This window comes from Gopherus flavomarginatus, chromosome 3 (assembly GCF_025201925.1).
Source record: "Gopherus flavomarginatus isolate rGopFla2 chromosome 3, rGopFla2.mat.asm, whole genome shotgun sequence".
Lineage (NCBI taxonomy): Eukaryota > Metazoa > Chordata > Testudines > Testudinidae > Gopherus > Gopherus flavomarginatus.
In genome coordinates, this window is record NC_066619.1 from 212,464,277 (window position 1) to 212,485,287 (window position 21,011).

Here is a 21,011-nt window from a genome sequence, read left to right on the forward strand (position 1 = left end):
TTTCCTTCATAAGACACTGACAGTGGGGTCGTCTGGATGCTGAACTTGGAGTCGAGATTGGGCCACTTGTCACTTTCAACTCTGACATTCATCATGAGCAAGTCATTTAATTTCTCTGTCTTCATTTCCTAACATCTATTAATGGGATTATAAATGATACATTATGAGTTGCTGAACATGAACTAGTTAAAGTGTGATAGCATTCTGTTAGATGGAAATGAGCAGTATCTTTATCAACATTGGAGAGTCCAGTATAAGGCCGAGGTTCTAAAGAAATGGAATTCTCAGCTTTAAAATAGACTTTTTACTACCATTGACATCAATGGGATGTATGGTTGGATCCTCTGATTGTTTTTGTATAATACTTTACATTAGCTACCTTTCTTACCAACGCTTTTATTAAGAGATAGAGAGCTATTATGCATTCTATTACAGCTACGTTATGGTCACTTTCAATGCTTTCCCCTCTCTTGTCTTTTTATTGCTGGTATTTCTTTGCCACTTTCCTAGTATGCTTGAGGATCATAGAATATCAGGGTTGGAAGGGACCTCAAGAGGTGATCTAGTCCAAGCCCCTGCTCAAAGCAGGACCAACATCCACTAAATCATCCCAGCCAGGGCTTTGTCAAGCCAGGCCTTAAAAAAACCTCTAAGGATGGAGATTCCACCTCCTCCATAGGTAACCCATTCCAGTGCTTCACCACCCTCCTAGTGAAACAGTGTTTCCTAATATCCAACCTAAACCTTCCCCACTGCAACTTGAAACTATTGCTTCTCGTTCAGTCATCTGCCACCACTGAGATCACAGCCTAGCTCCATCCTCTTTGGAACCCCCTTCAGGTAGTTGAAGGCTGCTCTCAAATCCCCCCTCACTCTTCTCTTCTGCAGACTAAATAACCCGATTTCCTCAGCCTCGCCTCATAAGTTATGTGCCCCAGCCGCCTTATCATTTTCATTGTCCTCCCCTGGACTCTCTCCAATTTGTCCACAGATATCCACATCAGATATTCACAGCTCATGTTTATGTATATGGTCTTCAATTGATAGTTCAGCCTCTTCTGCCTCTGTACTGGCTTCCTGCGACAATGGTAGTCAAAGATCTGAAAAAAAGACTGCTTAGTCCTGTGTCAGACTCTGTAATATAATCTAAATAACTTGTCATCCAGATGAGTTGGAATTCTTGTGGAATACTTTTAAAAGTGATACTTCTTGGTGTTCTGATCACATTAGTATATACTGTATATTTGTAATATTTCTTTGACGCACTCTTCATTTGAATGTAATGAAGAAATATTATATTCAGAACTGGCTGGATTATTTTGGTATTTTTTTCATCGAAAAACAACTTTTTGATTAAATTGAAATTTTCAAAAATTTAATTATATTTTTGTTGAAGGTCTTAGTATTAAATTTTTAAAAATTGAAAATGGAAAAAAAAGGAATTTTTTGTCTCATTTTGGTGGGCAAAATCCTACTTTCTCTTACTTTTTAACTTATTTTCCACTGGGGAGAAACGATTGTGAATGGAGAATATAAAATACAGAAAGTGTTCTCCCCCCGCCCCCACTGAAAGAAAACAATTGAAAATTTTTGAAAATTGTTCAGAAAATTGTTTTGGAATGTATCTATCAAAAATATGATGGAAAATGTTCAATTAAATGAGAAAAGATTCATTTATTTAAAAAAAAAGTTCATGAAATATACTTATTTGTTCTGGACCAGCTCTATCCAGGTTCCAGCAAAGCATGTAGCCCCCCCACAACTCTATTTCATAGGGTTCCCCATTTCATAGCCACCGTTGAGCATGCAGCCATCTTTCCATTTCCTCATAATGGATTTGCTGTGCCAACTGGGTACAAATATGGACTAGAGAATAAGTAATGTGTCTAGATTGGGGGGGTGGGGATGTTTGGATAGGGTTACAGACAGTGCTTAATTTGTAATTAGAGGTGCTGGGGCTCAAGCAATTTTTTTTTTTACATTCATAACTGAGGCAGTAAGCCCAGAGGTGCTGGGGCTATGAACTGCCAAGCCTAGACGTGCCAAGGCTCAGCCCTGTCAAGCCCTGGCACAAATTAAACATGGGTTACAGACAGAAAGGATGGAAGTTTCCTGTAAAACGGAAGGCAAGAGAAACATGTGATTGAAGTAGCCCACATAAGGTCAAAGTATCAAAGGAGACATCCTGAGCATCTCATGAGTCTGACGTCAGCATACAGCAACTCATTATCCATACCCTCCTTCCTGTTTGCTCTAGCTCAAACAGGAATTAATTCACGGAAGTCCTATGGCCTGTGTTATGCAGGAGGTCAGACAAGATGATCACAGTGGTCACTTCGGGCCATACAAACTATGAATCTAGGAATGAATTACGTGGCATGGAAATATGAGCAAGAAATAACACAATGGGTTGAAATGACAATGGGATGAAATGGAATAGGATTCCCATGAGTTAGGGAGCCCCCAGAAGCTATGGGTTTGGCAGCAGTGTCTGAACCAGTTTGTTCGATATGGTTTCTAGTTGGATGGTTTTGATGAACTAGTTTGCTGCGAATGTATAGATTTATAATCTGACTATCCAGAATTGTGAAAAACAACAAAAACCTAATTGAGTAGATTTCTGGGTCTACTTCACAAATGTCTGACATTCAGATAAAATGAAGAACAGTTCTGGATATAATAGTTCAGAGTGGTCTAACCTTTTCAATGCTGTGGGCCAGATGCTAGTTTTGGGGCACTTTCATGGGCCATATACAGAAATATTCCAGATTCTAGAATCAGATCTTTTTTTAGGATTTGGGATTTAGCCTTTAAAACATTTCTGTGTAGGGTTAAGAAGAGATAAAATTAAATGTTTATATTCAAGATAGGGGTGCCCCCAGGAATATTTCAAATGGTACACATGTCCCTACCCCTCCTGACTCAGGGAGGAGACTCTGGACAGGGCTTCACTGTGATCAGTGCACTGTCTCTGCAGAGGTAAAATTCCCCCTCCCCACTGCCTATGAGAAGGGATGGGGTGCCAGCTGCACTAACCCTAGGGAAGGCAGGAACAGGGAACCATGAAGTGAGAGGACAGGGAATCCAACCTCTCCCCCCCGCCACACCCAACCAGCTCTCAGGCTGCACAGACCCAGCAGCTGCCTCCTCCCCTCCTGACAATGCCTGGGACAATAGTGCAGGCAGCCCATGGCCAGGGACCCACCGCCCTTACTGGGTATGATGGGCTGGGGTGCCCATATTCCTGCCCAACAGGTGAGCCCCTACTGGAGTCCTGGTGCTGTGAGCTGGGAGGGGAGGGGACTGGAGGCCTCAGCACTTACCTAGCCTCCAGCCCCAGGTGGGGCAGCTGCAGGGATGGAGGCTACAGTTTGTGTGCTGGGGCTTTCCATGAGGAGTTGGGCTGCAGAGGACTATGTGGCACTGGGACAAATCTGAGTGAGAAACACTGCAATTTAGTTGGAGTTGGTCCTGCTTTGAGCAGGGGGTTGGACTAGATGACTTCTTCCGGTCTCTTCCAACCCTAATTTTCTGTGATTCTATGATCTACCATGTGCTGGCATTCTGTACGGTACACATTGTTTTGTTTGTTTGTTTTACAAAGGTATTAAGCAAGGGCAGTGCTTGAAGTAACAAAAATCAAATTGTTTTCAACAGCAGTTGAACAATAATGTTTTCATATTTTCCCCCACCATCAGCCTGACTATCCCAGAGCCCTCAAGGGAATCCCAAGCACTCTGCCAGTTCTGCTCTCTATTTTATGCAGTCCCAGCCCTTTCCACACTCCCCTCTCTCAGCTCTACTCCCCATTTCACACAGTCCAGTCTCTTCTCCCTGTTCTACACTCCCACAGCCTGGCTTCCCTTCCACACTTCCCCTCCTCCCAACTTGGCTCCCCTTCCGTCAGGCCACTGGTTGGATCACCTCGTACTGGTTCATCATTAAATATTTATTTGCACAATTTTACTAAGAAAAAATGTCAATTGAATAAAATACGTAGTGCTGCCAGGGTGGTCAAACCACTTTACAGTCACTAACACTTTCACCTAGTGAGACTAGTGAGGGATATAGTGATCACTTTACCTATCCATCAAATGCAGCCACATTTGGGATGGAACACAGTTGTTTTTACCACCGTATAGTAACATTTAGAGAGGAGGAGAAGAATGCTTTAGTCAATTAACATTTCAGAGAGAAATAATGGGGGCTGAATATTGTTTATTTCTGAGTTGGAATTTGGCCAATATCCTATTGCTCAATCCTTGTTCTTGGGGGTCTCTGTTTTTCCTATTCTAAAGAACTCTATGTATTAGTAGATTTATTGGTCCAGCTCAGCCTTCAGCTATTAACTTCAAAGGGAACTACACATACTGACAGAATCCAAAATCGTGCCCGTTTTGTTTACTGACAGAAATGTATGGAGGCTGGAACCTAAGTTTCATCAGCCATCACAACAAAAGTTTGATACAAACCCAGATTTTTCTCTGATTTGCACCCATGCACATCAGTAAGTTTGGATGGGTGTCACTGACAGCAAAATTTTGGCCCACAGAGCGATTCTATAAATGCAAAGTGTAAACCACTAGAAAGAAAGCATGGAATTACTGTCTGACAATGACAGATGGTATCCCTTTCAAAGTAGAATAAACATGCATTTTCAGTTACGAATATATCAGTTTAAAAGAATCTTGACTATATGACATATCTAGTTCTTTCTTTTAAGCAGTTGCATTCTTCAATAATGTTGCCTAGGTCACTAACAGAGGAAAATATCATGATGCACAGAGTTTTTAAAAGGACATGACTGTTGACTTAACTTTGTATTTGCTGTTGCTATTTAACTAAACCTTTTAAAGAGAAAAGAAAACATCCCTTTGGAACACTTCTGTAAAATTAACATAAACAATATTTTTCATCATTGCTGATGCTAATTGTAATTGCTGTTTCCATGCTCTTCAAAACTATAAATCAAAGCGTTATGAGGATAAGGAAGAGAGAGAACAGGAGAGAACAGTGCGATGTTTTTGCCTTTACTTGAGCCAAAGCAGCGGGTCAGCTCTTCCAGACTTATTCTGTACATTGAACTTTGCCTCAGTAACTACTGATATGCCAAATGTTTTACTGACCTCCAGGTTCCCTGCATATGTCAGTGATGATAGTGAGCATCATAAGGGACAGCCACCCATGTACATGCTGTCACCAAATAACACTCGGACCCTCATTACGAAGGACATCCCACACTTTAGAACACAATTTATTGTTGTCCTATATAAATCTGGCATTTATTTTCATGGTGTTGCAAATTATGTCTATCACAGTTTGCTCAAACTGAGTTTTTAGTCAGTGTGGTTTATGCCAAAACATTCATGTGTTGGATGGGGCTTCTGAGAGCCCCTTGCTTAAAAATTCCACCACCAAATTGAGGGTAAAGGTTAAGGTGATTTCCTTGCCTCTGAGGGAGCGCATCTCATCTCTGTAATGTTCATTCATCCCTGCCAAACTTATCTCTGAGGCTCATGAAAATAATCTGAAGTGAAAGTTTTCTGCCATTGAAATGAACTGAATTTCAGCAAATGTCAGGTTTGGCTGTTTTTGTTTTTTAGTTTTCCAGCTTGCACTCAGGATTTCTCACAGGTCCAAGGGAGAGAACTTCTATGGGAGCCCTTTATGAAAATGACAATTTATCATTCTGCTAAACTAATGAACCCCATTGTTCTTTTGCCTTACAGTAACACCTAGAGGCCTCAGCAGAGATTGCGACCCCATTAGGCTAGGCACTGCACAACACAGAGAGCTCTTTTCCCAAAGGTCTTACAATCTGAATAGACAATACAAAGGGTGGGAGGGGAAACAGAATCATGGAGAAGTGAAGTAACTGTCCCACGGTCATGCAGCAATTCAGTGGCAGAACCAGGATTAGAACCAAGTTCTCCTGACTCCTCACCTAATGACTTTCCCAGTAGACCACACTACTTCCTATTGTTAAAAGCTTCCTGCCCTATTGTCCTCCCTGTGTCCTTCATCTTGAGCACCACATATAGCTCTCTAGGAAGCTAAGTCCAGTATGGCTTATCAAGGATATGAGCAGATTCTCCTCGGTTGTCCTATGAAACATCCATATGTTTTTTTTTTAAATAGAAATTTTAAATGTAATGAAATGTGCACACAAGTTACCAAGGAAAATATCTTCTTTTCATTCTTCTTAAAATAAAATGACTAAGTACAACCACCACATATCCATACTGTAAGGGACAGGGACATAGGTGTTCTTGCCTAGTGGTCAGAGCTGGGCTGGGGTCCCCTCATCAAGGACAGTAGTCTTTGAGCAGGGATCAGAGGGATTGCTATAGACCAGGTTCAGTAAGCAAGAATTGGGTCAAAGTCAAGCCAGGGTTGGAGACTGGAGATCACAGAGAATACTAAGCTAAAATCAGGAGGCACGACTCAGGACCAGGATCAGGTTGGGGTCAGAAGCCGGTCTGGAGTTGCAGCAGGACCAAAGTCTGTTTTGTTGTCCAGGCAACCTCGTGGGGCACTCTCCAGGGTTAAATACGGTGGTTGGCCAATCAGAGGGCCACAGGGTACTGTCATTCTGGGTCATTTTGGGTGATACTTCCTGCGGCACTTATTCTCCACAGTGTGCCTCTGCATTGTTTCTTGGTGTCACTGTGGGACTGTCAGCTGTCACAGGCTCTGAAGATCTAGGTTACAACCACCCATCCGTACACATGCATTTGAACTTTGAATGCCAAGTTGTGCCCAAGTCACAATTATAAACTAAATATTTGTGTGAATAATGATGTGCAAAAAAAATCTGGCAAACTTTTTTGGCAAAAAATGCCATTTCAATTACACTGAAATGTTTTGTGAATTTGTGTTGGTTTTGCCAAAATGTTCACGTAAAGAAAAAAAATCCAAAAATGTCAAACCATTTTGAGATTTTGGTTTGAGATAATTTTTTGAAATTTCCTTCAATTTTATTGAACCAAAAATAAATCGAGACAAAAATCTTTAAAAACTGGTTAAAGTTGAAATAAAATGTGTTTTGTTTTGGGTTGAACAAAATGTCTCATTCAACCCCAAATTAAACTTTTTTACTTTTTGATACTCTGAGAATTCCAAAAAAATCTCATTTTCAGTTTGACCCAAATGAAATGTGGTGATGGTTTGTGGTTTTTAATTTTTGTTTTTTGTTGGTTTGTTTTTAATTGCTGGTGAAAACATCCATTATTCTCAGTGTGAGAGTTACTTTACTTGTGAGTTACTCAAGGCTAAGTAAAGTACAGACCAAGAATTTTATGTCAAGGGGAAAGACATTCGAGGTTGGTGCAGTAGCCAAAATCCTGACTTCCTGCATCTTAACCGTGGTTGCATCTGGAAGGCTTTATTTTCCAGATGCTTTTTATCCATTTCTTTTTCCAAATGATTGCTGAAGATGCATATGCAAAACATTTAAAAATAACCAGTCACTTACTGTCAGTCTAATCTAAACAAACCGGTGATGCACGTGCACTCTGTTGGAGAGACGGAGTGTGTTCTGATTGATTTACTTTGTTTTGTAGCTTTTTTGGCCTACCAACCTGGCTAGTATCCTTTACATGTTGTCCCTGTTGGCCAAAGCACAGAACTGTACTTCAGACAAATAATTTATGAAGGGATGTCACATATATGTCTGTAAATCAGTCACAGGAGCTTCTTTTCTTTTTATTCAGATATTAATTGATTTTGTATATAAAAACAAGTTATGGTGTGTTGGTGGCAGGGGTGCTTAGTGCACTAACCTTTCAACAATTGGAGACCAAGGTTGATTTTGGATAAATCACAAATATGACTGAGTTTGGCCTCCTCTCAGTCCCTAGTGGATGTTTGTTCACATCACATGTATTTGGCACGTTTGTCAGTCACTGCTCAAGAGAGACCCAAGACTGCAATAACTAGAGTGTTTCAGACTAGGATCCATGGGTGTGTTGAGTAGGGAAATCCGCATGTGTCCTCCTTCTCTACCTTTGGCTCCAGTCAATGCTATATTATTTTCTTCATTTTCATGACTATCCATTCCAAACACAACCTTTACAATAGATTTATTTTGCCTAGATTACCAGAATTTCAGAAAGGGCTGAATTTTTGATTTTTAATTGAAATCAAATGTGTATGACCATCCTTGGAAAAATGTTTCACAATGGATATGACATAATCTCAATTATAGGAGGCACTCAGGCCCAGATCTTCAAAGACATTTAGCCTCCTTCCCATTGAAATCAATGGAAGTTAGGTGCCTAAATATCTTTACTGATTGGGTCCTCAGATACTTGTGGTGATGAATGACAATATGAAAACCTAAGTAAGTTGGTAATTTGCACAAGTGGAGTGGGCTTGATCTGAAACTAAAAAAAAAATGGTTGTGGTTTTTATTAGGTGAAAATGCCTTTTAATTGCATGCCTTGCAGAAATGACAGTCTTGGGTGATATGAACCCAGCTTTTAGGTGAGTGGCCCCCTTTTTGTTGCTGAATCGCTGAAAAAAAGCTCAAATGTGCTGGGAAATATGTATTGTACATACCTGGTTTCATCCTAGCTTATCTATGGGTAAGATTGATTTTTAATCAGTCTCTTGCCTTTCTTGTTAAGATCCTTTCCTGGGGGAAGTAGGTGAACTTTGTTACCTTTGTTTCATTTTGAGGATATCATCCCTTAGTCAAGACTCTGCCGTAGGCAGTCCTTCATTAAATCAAGTGCATTTAATTAGTACTACTGAGAGGAGCTGAATTTGGGGGGTTTAAAACCTCATAATATGTATGACAAGACCAAACTAAAAACATTTGTTCTTTATGTGCAGCTGCAGCTTCAAAGCTTGTGACCAATGCTTACCATAATTCCACATTTTAAAGTAACTGAAAATACTTTACATGGATGGGAATTTACTGTGTGCCAGAAGCCAGAACAGACTTTTGTAAGGCATTGGTTATAAAAGGAGAATCAAATTAATGTTCATTTGGATTTCTGTGAAACTAAGCAACATTGATGGCAAAAAAGAACACATCCTTGGGACTGTAACAACCACCAGTCTGTTGCCTTTGTTTACTCTGTCAAAACAGTGGGAAAGAGGAGTGGAAAGAATCCCATCCAATGCGCACACTGTAATCAAAGCATGAAGTGTTGCTGGTTTGGCCTGCTTTCTAAATAAATGTTACAGAGAATATTCAAAATAGGCTGGAATTGAGCCAAGGTTCCAAAATTCTCTGCTTTCAAAAGTTTCTGCATGTGAAATAATTAAAAGTAAAATATGTGGAGTGTCTATGGGAAGTTTTCCTGCGCCCTCTCTGGCCAAAAGAATTCAAATTTATATGCTTGAAGTTATGCATCTAAATCCAGATCTGGGCCCCTAAATAAGAGGGAGATTTGGAGGTGCTGAGCTCCTTTGAAGCTCCCTTTGAAGTCAGTGGAAATTTTGGACTGATTTTGAAAGACAGCATAAAATTTTCAGCCACAGTTTTGTCCTAACAGCTATTTGCACCTGTATTTTAAGTCCGCCTGTTCTTATTGTGTCCTACAGCTTTAATCCTCCCACTGTGCACTGAAAATCACATTAGATAAAAAATTCACATTCAAATGCACAAATAAATTAGCAGTGTTTTGTCTGTTGTTCCCTAGAATAGGCTAAACATAGGCATGGGAGCAGCCACGAACAAGAAGAAAATTCTCAGGACACACTATGTCCAGATAAGTACATAGGGTTGGTGAAACCACTTCAAAAGCCAGTCAATAGATGGTTTGGGTGACAACCAAAGCAGTAGAATGGTAATCACTTGAGGTGGTGGTCTGAACTGATTGCAACAACCATGGGGGGAACTGGTGTTGCTTGTTACGGGGGGCCATGCCTTGGAGTGTAAACTGTAAATCCAGTGTTGAATGAGATGAGTGGGCACCGGCAGGGCCGCCCAGAGGGGGATGGCAATTTGCCCCAGGCCCCTGGCTCTGAAGGGGCCCCCACGAGAATGGCTGAGGCTCCCTCCCCAGCCCAGCCCGACCCAGTCTCTGCCCCTCTCCCGGAGCCTCAGCACAACCAGCAGCGTCCCTGGACAGCAGCACAGCGTGGCTCCGGCGGGGCCCCTGAGCTCCGCCCCACTCAGTTGTGTGGTAAGGGGGCGGGGCTGCGAGCTCCAGCAGGGCCTGAGCTCAGGTCCCTGCGCTCAGCCTGGAGCTCGCAGCCCCGCCCTCTCACCATGTGGCAGTGAGCAAGGAGGAGCTCAGGCCCTGCTGGAGCTCGCAGTTCCGCCCCCTTACCAGCGTCTCTGAGCAGGGCGGAGCTAGGGGCCCTGCCGGGGCCACGCTGCCTCTGTCGAGGAAAGCTCCTGGATGGGCTGAGGCTCTTGGTGAGGGGGAAGCTGGGGGGGTAAGGGGCCGGGGCTCGGGGGAGTTGCCTGCAGGACAGGAAGTCCCAAGGACAGGGAGGGGGCAGAGGTTGAGTGGGGCCAGGGAATGGGGGGGTTGGATTGTGGGTATTGTGGGGGGGGTCTGTCAGGATTCAGTGGGGGGTGGGGATTAGATAGAGTTTGGGGCAGTCAGGGGACAGGGAGCAGGGGTGGGGTCCCAGGGTGGTGGTGGGGGGTGGGGGTCTCTGGGGAACGGTGAGGGGACAAGGTGCAGGATGGGTTGGGCATTCTGAGGGGGGGCGGGCAGTCGGGGGGCAGGAAGTGGGTGGGGGTCAGATGGGGGCAGGGCCAGGCTGTTTGGGAGGCACAGCCTTCCCTACCCTAAAGCTCATTCAGCAGTTTGAGGCTTGCAGAAGAGCCAAGCTCTTAGCTTTTCCATTAGGGCTACCATCCCTTTCACTTCTCAAATGCCAAATTATAGTCTATATTTAATTTCAGTGCCATAGGGAGATTCATGTCAGGGAAGGGTAGCTGCATTTAAAATTAGCCACTGGGGGAGGGATCACATGAGAAGAGCAATATACTTCCCAACCCTACCAAGGGAGACCCCCCGCATTCTCCTACATTCCCTGAGGCTCCAGAGGAGTTAATTCAGTGGTTCTCAAACTTTTATACTGGTGACCCCTTTCATATAGCAAACCTCTGAGTGAGACTCCCCCCCCTTATAAATTAAAAACACTTTTTTATATATTTAACAGTATTATAAATGCTGGAGGCAAAGCAGGGTTTGAGGGGGAGGCTGACAGCTCGCGACCCCCAGTAATAACCTCGTGACCCCGTGAGGGGTGCCGAACCCCAGTCTGAGAACCCCTGGGTTAATTTGATTTTAGCACCCTGTGTCCATTCACATGCATGTGCTATTTTGAGCATTTCAGTTTTCACAACATAGGCTCATCCCAGATTCTGGAACAAGCTCAAATGCTCAGTTCGTGGAGTATGTACATAGTCTATACTAAAGACAAACCCACAGTAACCGTCTCCAGTTTGTGAGGGACCCTATGGAGCCAGTCTCTAGGAAACAGATAAATGCATGGAGGTTAAGTCCATTAATGGCTGTTAGCCAGGGTGGGTAAGGAATGGTGTCCCTAGCCTCTGTTTGTCCGAGGGTGGAGATGGATGGCAGGAGAGAGATCACTTAATCATTACCTGTTAGGTTCACTCCCTCTGGGGCACTTGGCATTGGCCATTGTCGGTAGACAGGATACTGGTCTGGATGGACCTTTGGTTTGACCCAGTGTGGCTGTTCTTATGTTCTAAGCTAAATGAACCCAAAGTTATGGAGACAGATATGAGTCAAGGAAGCCAGCAGAGTATCAGAAACCTGGAAAAATCTCTGACTGGATGGGCTCAGGCGTTTGGTCACAAGCTGAGGTAGTTCAAAAGTTTTGGATTTTTTTTAAGCAGAATTTTTTTATTGTTTCTTTAAACAATCAGACACAGCAAGCAGCAACTATTTGGCCACACACTTCGGAAACCCCAAACCATATTCAGGTTTTGGCAGACTAATTTCAGCTTTTCAATTTAAAAAACTACAACAAATTTTGAAAGAAAGCAGACATTGTCTGTGATTTTTTTTCTGCTTTTTAAAAACCCCCCGTTTTCAATCCAGAAAAAGTTTTGATGGAAAATATTTGTCCAACCCTTTTAATGAGCTTTAGTGTCTTTTAGCACTAGCTGATGCTGAGAACCAGTGATACTTGTAAAGACGTTTTCTCAAAACTGGGTCTGTGCCAAGATGCAGAAGGTTTATTTTTCCGAGGGCCGCCTGTGGGGGGCGGGGAGCAAGTGGGGCAATTTGTACTGGGCCCCACAGGGGCCCCCACAAGAATATAGTATTGTATAGTATTGCAATTTTTTTTTTATGGAAGGGGCCTCAGAAATTGCTTTGCCCCAGGCCCCCTGAATCCTCTGGGCGGCCCTGGGCACCAGTGGCCACTGGCAGAGCTCCACTGGGAAGGGGCAGTGATTTGTGGCAATGGCATACCTAATCCCTAATGGGGCCAAAGCTTTGTCTCCTGGATCTCTCCCATTCCCTAAGGTCCCTGCAGTGTTGTTTCTCTTCTGTCTTTGCTATATAATAGCTTGACCATCCTTATGACCATACACACGTCTTTCTATTTTTCTCCATTTTCTTGTAGCCATATTGAAGCTCATGTCAAAAAATGTATGTTTGAAAAGGTAACTTTTTTTGGTGTACCTAAGTGTGATTTAAGAAAGGGGGATAGAATCATAGAAGATCAGGGTTGGAAGAGACCTCAGGAGGTCATCTAGTCCAACCCCTGCTCAAAGCAGGACCAACCCCAACTAAATCATCCCAGCCAGGACTTTGTCAAGCCGGGCCTCCACCACCTGCCTAGGTAACCCATTCCAGTGCTTCACCAGTCTCCTAATGAAATAGTGTTTCCTAATATCCAACCTAGACCTCCCCTACTGCAACTTGAGACCATTGTTCCTTGTTCTGTCATCTGCCACCACTGAGAACAGCTGAGCTCCATCCTCTTTGGAATAGGAATAGATCATCTCCATAAGGGGTCACAGCGCTCTCATCTCCCCTTCTCTCTCCAGCCCCAGTCCAAAACAGTGCAGAATTGTTATAAGGCATATCTATTTGCTAAGGCTTTTGAGGGTTGCTAGCTGTATACATTTTTTTATAGTTATATGTCAAAGGGAGGTTGCCTGAAGTAGTTACCTCATTATTTGATTAATGTTTTGTAAATCTACATACATTTTGTTGATAAACATTGTTGTTACCCCTTTGACTCAAGCATGTGGCCAAAGATCAGGGCCCTGGAGGTTGTTTCTGTTACGAGTAGAAATTGATGAGTGAGATGGGTATCTGTGATGCAGTTCTGTTTGTTTACAAAGAATGTACAGAGGCCTGTTTCTCTGAACACTGGAGGAATCAAATAGGAGATAGCTTCTTTGCTCTCAGCTCCAACTCCTTTTCAATCAGCCTTGGCCCAAAAGCTCTGTAAGATTTTCTCAGGGCTATGCTCTGAGTGCTTGTTCAGGTTGTCACTGGCTTTCTGCTCCTTCTCTGTATCCTGGTCCAATCTTAACAGTTAGGTCAACATAGCGACAGTGCTCAGGGGTGTGAAAAATCCACAGCCCTCAGCACCACAACTATGTCAACCTAATCAATCTAGCTACCATTGCTTATGGAGGTAGAGTTCCTACAGTGCCATAGCTGTAGTGCCTGCAGTGTATGCAGGGCCTCTGTCTGTTTCTGTGGTGTCTTTCTGCTTCGCTCTTTCTCTCTGACATGCACATCTCTATTAAAACCAATACTCAGCCAACCCTCTCTCCCGTATAGTTCAAATTCCTGAGTGGTCTCAGATGTGCCTTTGTTTTTGGGCAGTGAAATGTATGAGTTTGTTCTGGGAAGTGTGTCTGTCTTTTGGGTGGGGCTGCTATTGTTTTATAGAAGTGCTGTAGTTTTTCTTACCGCTATCTTAAATGAAAGGTGGCGGTTACAGCCAACAGGTTTAATGCCATTTTACCCAGCCCAAAACAGTATGCAGACTTTCCTGGACCAATGTTATCTTGCCTTGACCTCACCAAGCCTAAGCCTTGGATGACCACACTCCTTCCATGCAAGCTCCCATGTGCTGTGCAAAACTGAAATAGTGCTGGCATGGAGGAAGCATAACACCTCTCTTTTCATGAAACTCGCATAGCTTTCTTGGGCTTATTGTAGTTTATACCTTTTTGGACATGTGTGTGCCAGATAGAGCGTGGGATGATCGGAACCAGATATATTTTGCTAAGCTGCTTCTTGAATTTAGTGATTTAAAATATGACATTGTAGCATGTGATATGAAAGGTTTTTTTTTAATGTATTGCTGTATATTAGTCACTTGTGATTTGCTCCTCAAAATAGCCTGTATGTCACCAGCTTCTGTGGAAAATGTTATCCTTCTTTTTAAACAGTAACCTATCCATTTCCCCACTCTATTAATTTACTTTCAAGTAGCAGAATATAAAATGTTTCAAGCAGAAAGAGTCCAATTATAGTCTTCCGCATCAATTCACTTGTTTCCTTATTGGTTTCTGACAGTTCATTTTTACTATACCAGCTTAATAAACACTAAAATTATAGTACAAGACTATATATGAGGAATGACCTGCTCCCTCTATCCTGGAAACATGACTGCAGTTGATAGAAATATTTTCAGGTAACTACCTGATACTTGGTATCTCCATTTTATTATTAATTTTAAAAGATCCAGCACCAGCAGTTGACAAGTTAGTTATGTATTGACAGGAAGATGGACTAAAATGCTCTAACCCAATTGGAATCTTTTTCCATCTTTATCATCTGTGAATCCTAAATTCCAAATAATTTTAAATGTTCCTAGCAAGAGAAAGAAATCATGTTCTCCTGGTTTGTGCTATCATCCCAATAATGTTTTCACAATAGGAGAAAATTTCACTTTTAAATAAAATTGGGTCCGGACCAAAACCCCAGGTCTAAACACCCCAAAGTGTATGGATGTTTTGAATCTGACCTGGATCTAGTTACATATTTTGCAAAGTGTTTCTTTTTATAATGGGCTACACCAAAATCAGAGATCCGAAAACCCTCAAAAACTGGGGTGTTGAAAATCCAGCACTGAGCCAGTATCAGAGGTTACAGTGGCATTATACTACTCATCAGTCTGTAGATGGGAATCCTGGTGTGCTACTGTTTTAAAAATGCAGAGACTGATGGAAGTATTCGGTTCCACGCTGCTTAAACTGAATAAGTATATCCTTGTCTACACTAGAAAATTTAACCATTATTTTCAGTAGTGAATCCCATGTACAAGTACTGAAAATGGTTTTGATGCTAGTGCAGACTAGACAAAACCATTTTCAATCACTTCAGATAGTGGGACTGAGCAGGGCTGCCCAGGGGGTGGGGGGCAAGTGGGGCAATTTGCCCCAGGCCCTGGGTCCTGCAGGGGCCCCCACTAGAATATAGTATTCTCTAGTATTGCAACTTTTTTTATGGAAGGGACCCCCAAAGTTGCTTTGCCCCAGGCCCCCTGAATCCTCTGGGCAGCCCTGAGACTGAGACTTTCTGAAAGCGTGATCATGCTTTCTGCAACAGTATGGAGAACAGCTTTGTTCTTTGTATACCAGCATTTAAACAGTTGTTTTCCCATCATGAGGCCACACTGTTGAAAAGTGCTTTCAGTGCTGGTTCAGTTTCCCAGTGTAAAAGCAGGCTCTGGGGCTGATTAGTCTTTCAGAAACAGTATTGCCATGTCATTTTCCAGCTGTTTAAGGAAGAGAAAACTTTGTTACACACTATATATTCACAAATGGTAACATGGGTTAATTATAGTGCTGAGGCTACACCACTGTAGTTAAGATTGCATCACAACTTCTCCTTAAATGTTGACCTTCTACGGGGTCTATACTGCAAATAGACACCCAGGGCTATCCTGTGCCACTTGACTTGGGCTCACAGTAAGGGGCTGTTTAATTTTGGTGTAGACGTTCAGGCTCATGCTGCCTGCCACCCAAGCTCTGGGATTTTCCCACCTTGCAGTGTCCTAGAGCCTGGGCTCCAGCCAAAGCCCAAACATTTATACTGCAACTAAACAGACCCTTAGCTTGAGCCCCATGAGCTTGAGTCACTTGGCATGGGAAAGCCAGGGGCTTTTAATTGCAGTCTAGACATACCCTAAGTCTTCTAAAATCAACATGCTATGTCAGATTCCTTTGATATTTGGTGTGCCTCAGGAGAATATGGGATATGGTTAGTGATCCTAATTTGGGATCATATGAGCTGGGGTTAAAGTGACATACGATCCTCCAAAACATTTTCCAAAAAGTTTTTAAATTTCTTTTTTGTGGAGCCAGGGGTCAAACTATTGATGTGGTGTGAGTCAAAATGGACTCAGTCTGTCCAGTTTTACCCAAGGCAGTGCATGCATCCACTAAATCTTTGGGCGATTAAACTGAGCATGGTATTTAAGGAGATGTTCACTTCTTTGCTTGTGCAGATATTTAGTCTGGAAGGATTACAGTGCATATGCACCAGTAAAGGAAAAAGCCATGAGAGCATTTCTATGTAGCTATTTTATATTTGCCTGGGTAGTTTGAGGGAACATGCTAATGCCTTTGCTCACATGAACACCCCACCATTGATGTATCTAATCCAAACTTTGTACAATAAAGGTTTAATAGCTCATGTTGCTTGATACATGAGTTCTCTGTTGTAACGTGTTTTTAATTTATGGGGAGGCTTAATGTGAACACAGTAGAATAGTCAGCAGGCAGTCTAACCAACATTTTTGTTATGGGGAGGAGCTAGAGGACTTCTGAGGGGAGGTAGAGACCAGGAAAGGGAGAGGGCTTGCAGCTGCAGAAGGGGTGGGAAATGGAAATAGGTGGTAGGCAAGCCTTGGATTGGTGGTTTTTGAGAAAATCTGTACTTTACTAGCTTCTACTTGCAGTGTGTGTGTGTGTGGAGCTAAACTGTAGCGGGGAACACAGTCAATGGGTCAGAGCCATAGCTTGGGGGGACTGCTTAAGCTGGGCTGGTGGTGCCCAGCCTATGGGAGGCAGCGCTGGCTGTTTCAGGATGCAAATTGTGGGACATGATATGAACAGCTGCCTAAATGACTACTAACTTCTACCAATAACATAACTTTTCCTAGGCAATTCAGTGGCAAAACACTACATTAACACAGAGTTACAGTTGCTTGGTGGTATGTCACCACCTTGTAGAATACTCAGTTAAGCAAAACTCAGACGTCTGAAAACCTTCAACTCTGCCCTCTTTCAGCAGGACCCCATTATGTCCTGTTAAACACATATCTTAACTCTGCCAACCCTACAGGTGCTGAAATGTGCAAGCTCTTCATCTCATTTTGTCACCCATTTGCTCTGACCCAGAGGAATGGCCTGGGAAAAAGTTAGAGATCAAAGACAAAACAGGGCTGGGGACTATAAGCTATGAAACTGCTTCTTTTGTTTTTGGTTTCTCCTGCATTTGGAGAAGCAGAACTTGGTACCTCTTTGTAAATAAACAAGGTTGCATCAAAGAAAATACCAGACTCCATCAATTTGTACTTCCAACTGGAATGTCTGCAGGGCCCTGACATTTGACCACCCATTCTGGTTGAAAAGGGGCAACAGTATGTACAGTGCACACCCTACTTTCCCTTGCACTCTTGCTCACCTAGTCATGCCTTCTTTACAGGAGCTGTTATCATGTTTGTTGTATTGTCATTGCTAACTTTGCTTGCTATTTTGTGTGTGTGTTATGTTGGCACCCACTTCAGCACCATTTCAACTCCTATTTGAACTAATGCTTGAGGAAAAAAAATCAAAAACAAACATTTAAACTTTTGCCATAGAACTGACCCTCAGATCACAACAAAGTGAGTTAGAAGAATAATTGTATGACTTCAAATAAGCTTCTGCATTATTATTGATAACTGTGGTAACAACACGAAGAATATAGTAAAAAAAAAAAAAAAGACTATCAGGTTCACAGCTTGAATTTCATGAGTTTGGACAGGGTAGATGAGATCCTGACCCTACTGAAGTCAATGTCAAAAACTCATTGACTTCAGTAAGGGCAGGATTTTACCCAGAAATTTTAAAATCTTAATGGTTTAATAAAAAACCATTACTTTCCTGTATTGTGTTGCAGGGGATTTCCAAAGAAAACAGGCAGAACTGCTAGGATAGCATCTGATGAAGAGATTCAAGGGACAAAAGATGCTGTCATACAGGACCTGGAAAGAAAACTTCGTTTCAAGGAAGAACTTTTGAACAATGGCCAGCCGGTATTTAAACATAACATGTAACGGGGAGGTTGGGCATAGTTTCTCAGATAATTTATTATTTGTATTACAATAGTGCCCAGAGGCTCCATCAGGATTAGGGCCATTGCACTAGGCACAATCCCTGCCTCAAAAAGCTTACAATCTAATTTTAAGATAAGACAAAACAAGTGGGTGTAACAAACAATTGGAAGAAATGCTGATAGGAAGCATGTGGTTACAGATTAACCATGTGCACATCTACAAAGTTTTGAGCCAATTATTTTTCTATGCATTGTAAGACATAAATAAAATTAGTCTCTAATTTACCTTTGAGAAAGTTCATCTGTTGTTCAGACACACCAACTCTCCCAAACCTTGTGTGTATTTTTCAGTTAAGGGATTGTTTTAAGTGTCTTTGAAACCTTAGTAGTCTAAGAATCAGCTATTGACATCTTTCTTGGGATTTATTTTAAATAATGAAGGTTATTTAAATACTGTAGATTATCATCCCCATTTTGTAAATCAGGGGCAAAATTTTAAAAAGCATCTAAGTGATACAGAAGTCATTGAAATCTCACTGATAATCAACAGATCTTAGGTTTCTTGGGGTATGTCTACACTGAAAGAAAAGACCTATGGCAGCAAGTCTCAGAGCCTAGGTCAATTCAGGTTACGGGGCTAAAAATAGCAGTGTAGATGTTCTCACTTGGGCTGGAGCCTGGACTTTGAGACCTCCCCCACCCCCACCCCCACCCCCACACTCACACATACACACACACTATTTTTAGCCCAGTGGTGTAAGCCCTATGAGACCAAATTAGTTGACCCAGACTCTGAGACTCACTGCTATTTTTGCTATGTAGATGTACCCTTCATGCCTAAGTCACTTTTGAAAATTGGACTTAGGCTCCTAAGTCACTAAAGACCTTCTGAATATTTGCCATAGGTAAATAAGAAGCAGAGAAGCTAAGTGACTCATCAGAAGTCTGCAGCAGGATTAGATCACAGGACTCTTGAATCCCAGTCTTGTGCTTTGGCTGCAAAACCATCCATTTTAAAATGAACTCAGCTTCTTAAAGCTGAAAGAATTACAGAAACCTATTTTTTCATCATTTCTGCTCTTTAAATGAAAAGTTTAATTTTGAATCAGTTTCACTTTCATACACTGTCACAATGCTGCAATACTTGATCTGCAAGAAAATGTTTACATGCATGGGAATATTTTTGTTGCAATTTAGAAGGAAAAAAATTAATGGCAATTTCTATTAATGTTAGATTATGTGAAACCTTTTTTTACTAAATCTAAATTTTAGGTCTAACCTATTTTATAGTTTCTCCCTTATTCTGCAGAAGGGTAGAAAGAAACAGGAAATCACAATCTCTCAGGAAGATAATATTGTATATAAAGTTGTCCTCTCTTTTGTTGACAAAAGGAGAAACAGAAAGTGACACTCTCCTTGGTATTCTCAACTGAACTTTCTGTGATTCTGATGTAGAAACTTACGGGCAATAGAGGGAGTAGAAACTCTCAGTTACTGTGCAGATAGGAATGTACTGATAAACAGTAGCAAAAAAGTTTCCTTGTAATCCCATTGCCATTTTCTTTGATAACTGTATGTAAGCCTAAATTAAAGAGACTTCACCTACTTTCAGAAATGGTCTACGATAAAGCTACATTTAATCCTTATACTGTTTCTTACTTAGAACCCAAAACAATGAGCAAACATTCATTTCTAACCACTTTGTGTTCTGTGTGGAGGGGGAATGAAGATGGTATTTTGTGGGTGGGGGATGTGATTGTGATAATGCAGCAAAGGCGAAATTATGACTGTAGGAGGCAAGAGTCTGAAAGGTGTTCACTAGTGATTTCCTGCCTTTTTTTATTATTTTGTTGCTGGTATACACACTCTGAACAACCCTAACACTTTAGTTAAAAATATTTTTGTTTGTGGGAATAATATTAGAGCTACTGAGGCTTGAGAGAATTTTAAGAATATTTATTTAGAAACCATGTTGTTTGTGGCACATCCTACATTTTCAGTATTTCTTTTATATTATTCTCAATTATGAAGAAATGGGTTCTTTGTTTCTTCATAATAGTATTTGCTGTTTCTGCTTGTTTCTCCTCTGAGGTAATAATTGTGTTTGGGAGTGTAATTGCTTTCTGTGGAAATTATGTTGATGCCACAAATAAGAGTAATAACTTCAGAGGAGATGAATTTTTAAGAAATAAAGATCCTGTTTTCATTTCAGCAATACATTTGAGCAGTACAGAAAATATGACACAGAAGCTAACTTATTTCTAAACTGAATGATTCTCAGATTTTCCCATGGGAACATTAGTTGTTCTTTAAGTTACCTGCTGTGTGGTTTTTAAAAGAGAAAAAATAACTTTCCTTTACTTCCCCTTCTCCACTTTCCTTTCCTCCCACCCCCTTTTTTTGTTTTATTTTGGTTCAGAGGTTAACATATGAGGAGAAGATGGCACGTCGACTCCTGGGTGCTGACAATGCTGCAACTGTTTTTAATATACAGGAACCAGACGAAGAGCCCACTACACAGGTGCTACATAACTCTGCACTTGCACAGTAAAATACTCATTTCCTTTCCATTGTTCCTTTCAGATAACATTCTACTAGAGAGCTCTATATGGTAGGATAGATACACACAAGACAGGACGGATTTGACTAAAGAAGTTGTGAGTTATACACAAAAGCAATCAAGTGGAGAATATTGTACCTATTGCTCAGTTTTTCCACACTGAATAAGATGAAAGGTTCTCAAATGTCTGCTTCCCACTTCGAGTTTCATTT

At 41.7% G+C, this 21,011-nt stretch overlaps 1 protein-coding gene across 7 annotated transcripts in view; it reads left to right on the forward strand.

The window, feature by feature from the left end:
• PALLD (palladin, cytoskeletal associated protein) overlaps positions 1-21,011 on the forward strand; it is a 338,972-nt gene that overhangs the window by 270,148 nt on the left and 47,813 nt on the right. For all 7 annotated transcript variants that reach the window (XM_050946163.1, XM_050946157.1, XM_050946156.1 and 4 more), the window contains 2 exons: positions 18,084-18,219; positions 20,659-20,760. In XM_050946163.1, coding sequence (XP_050802120.1) covers positions 18,084-18,219; positions 20,659-20,760 — 238 coding nt within the window. The remainder of the gene's footprint in view (positions 1-18,083; positions 18,220-20,658; positions 20,761-21,011) is intronic.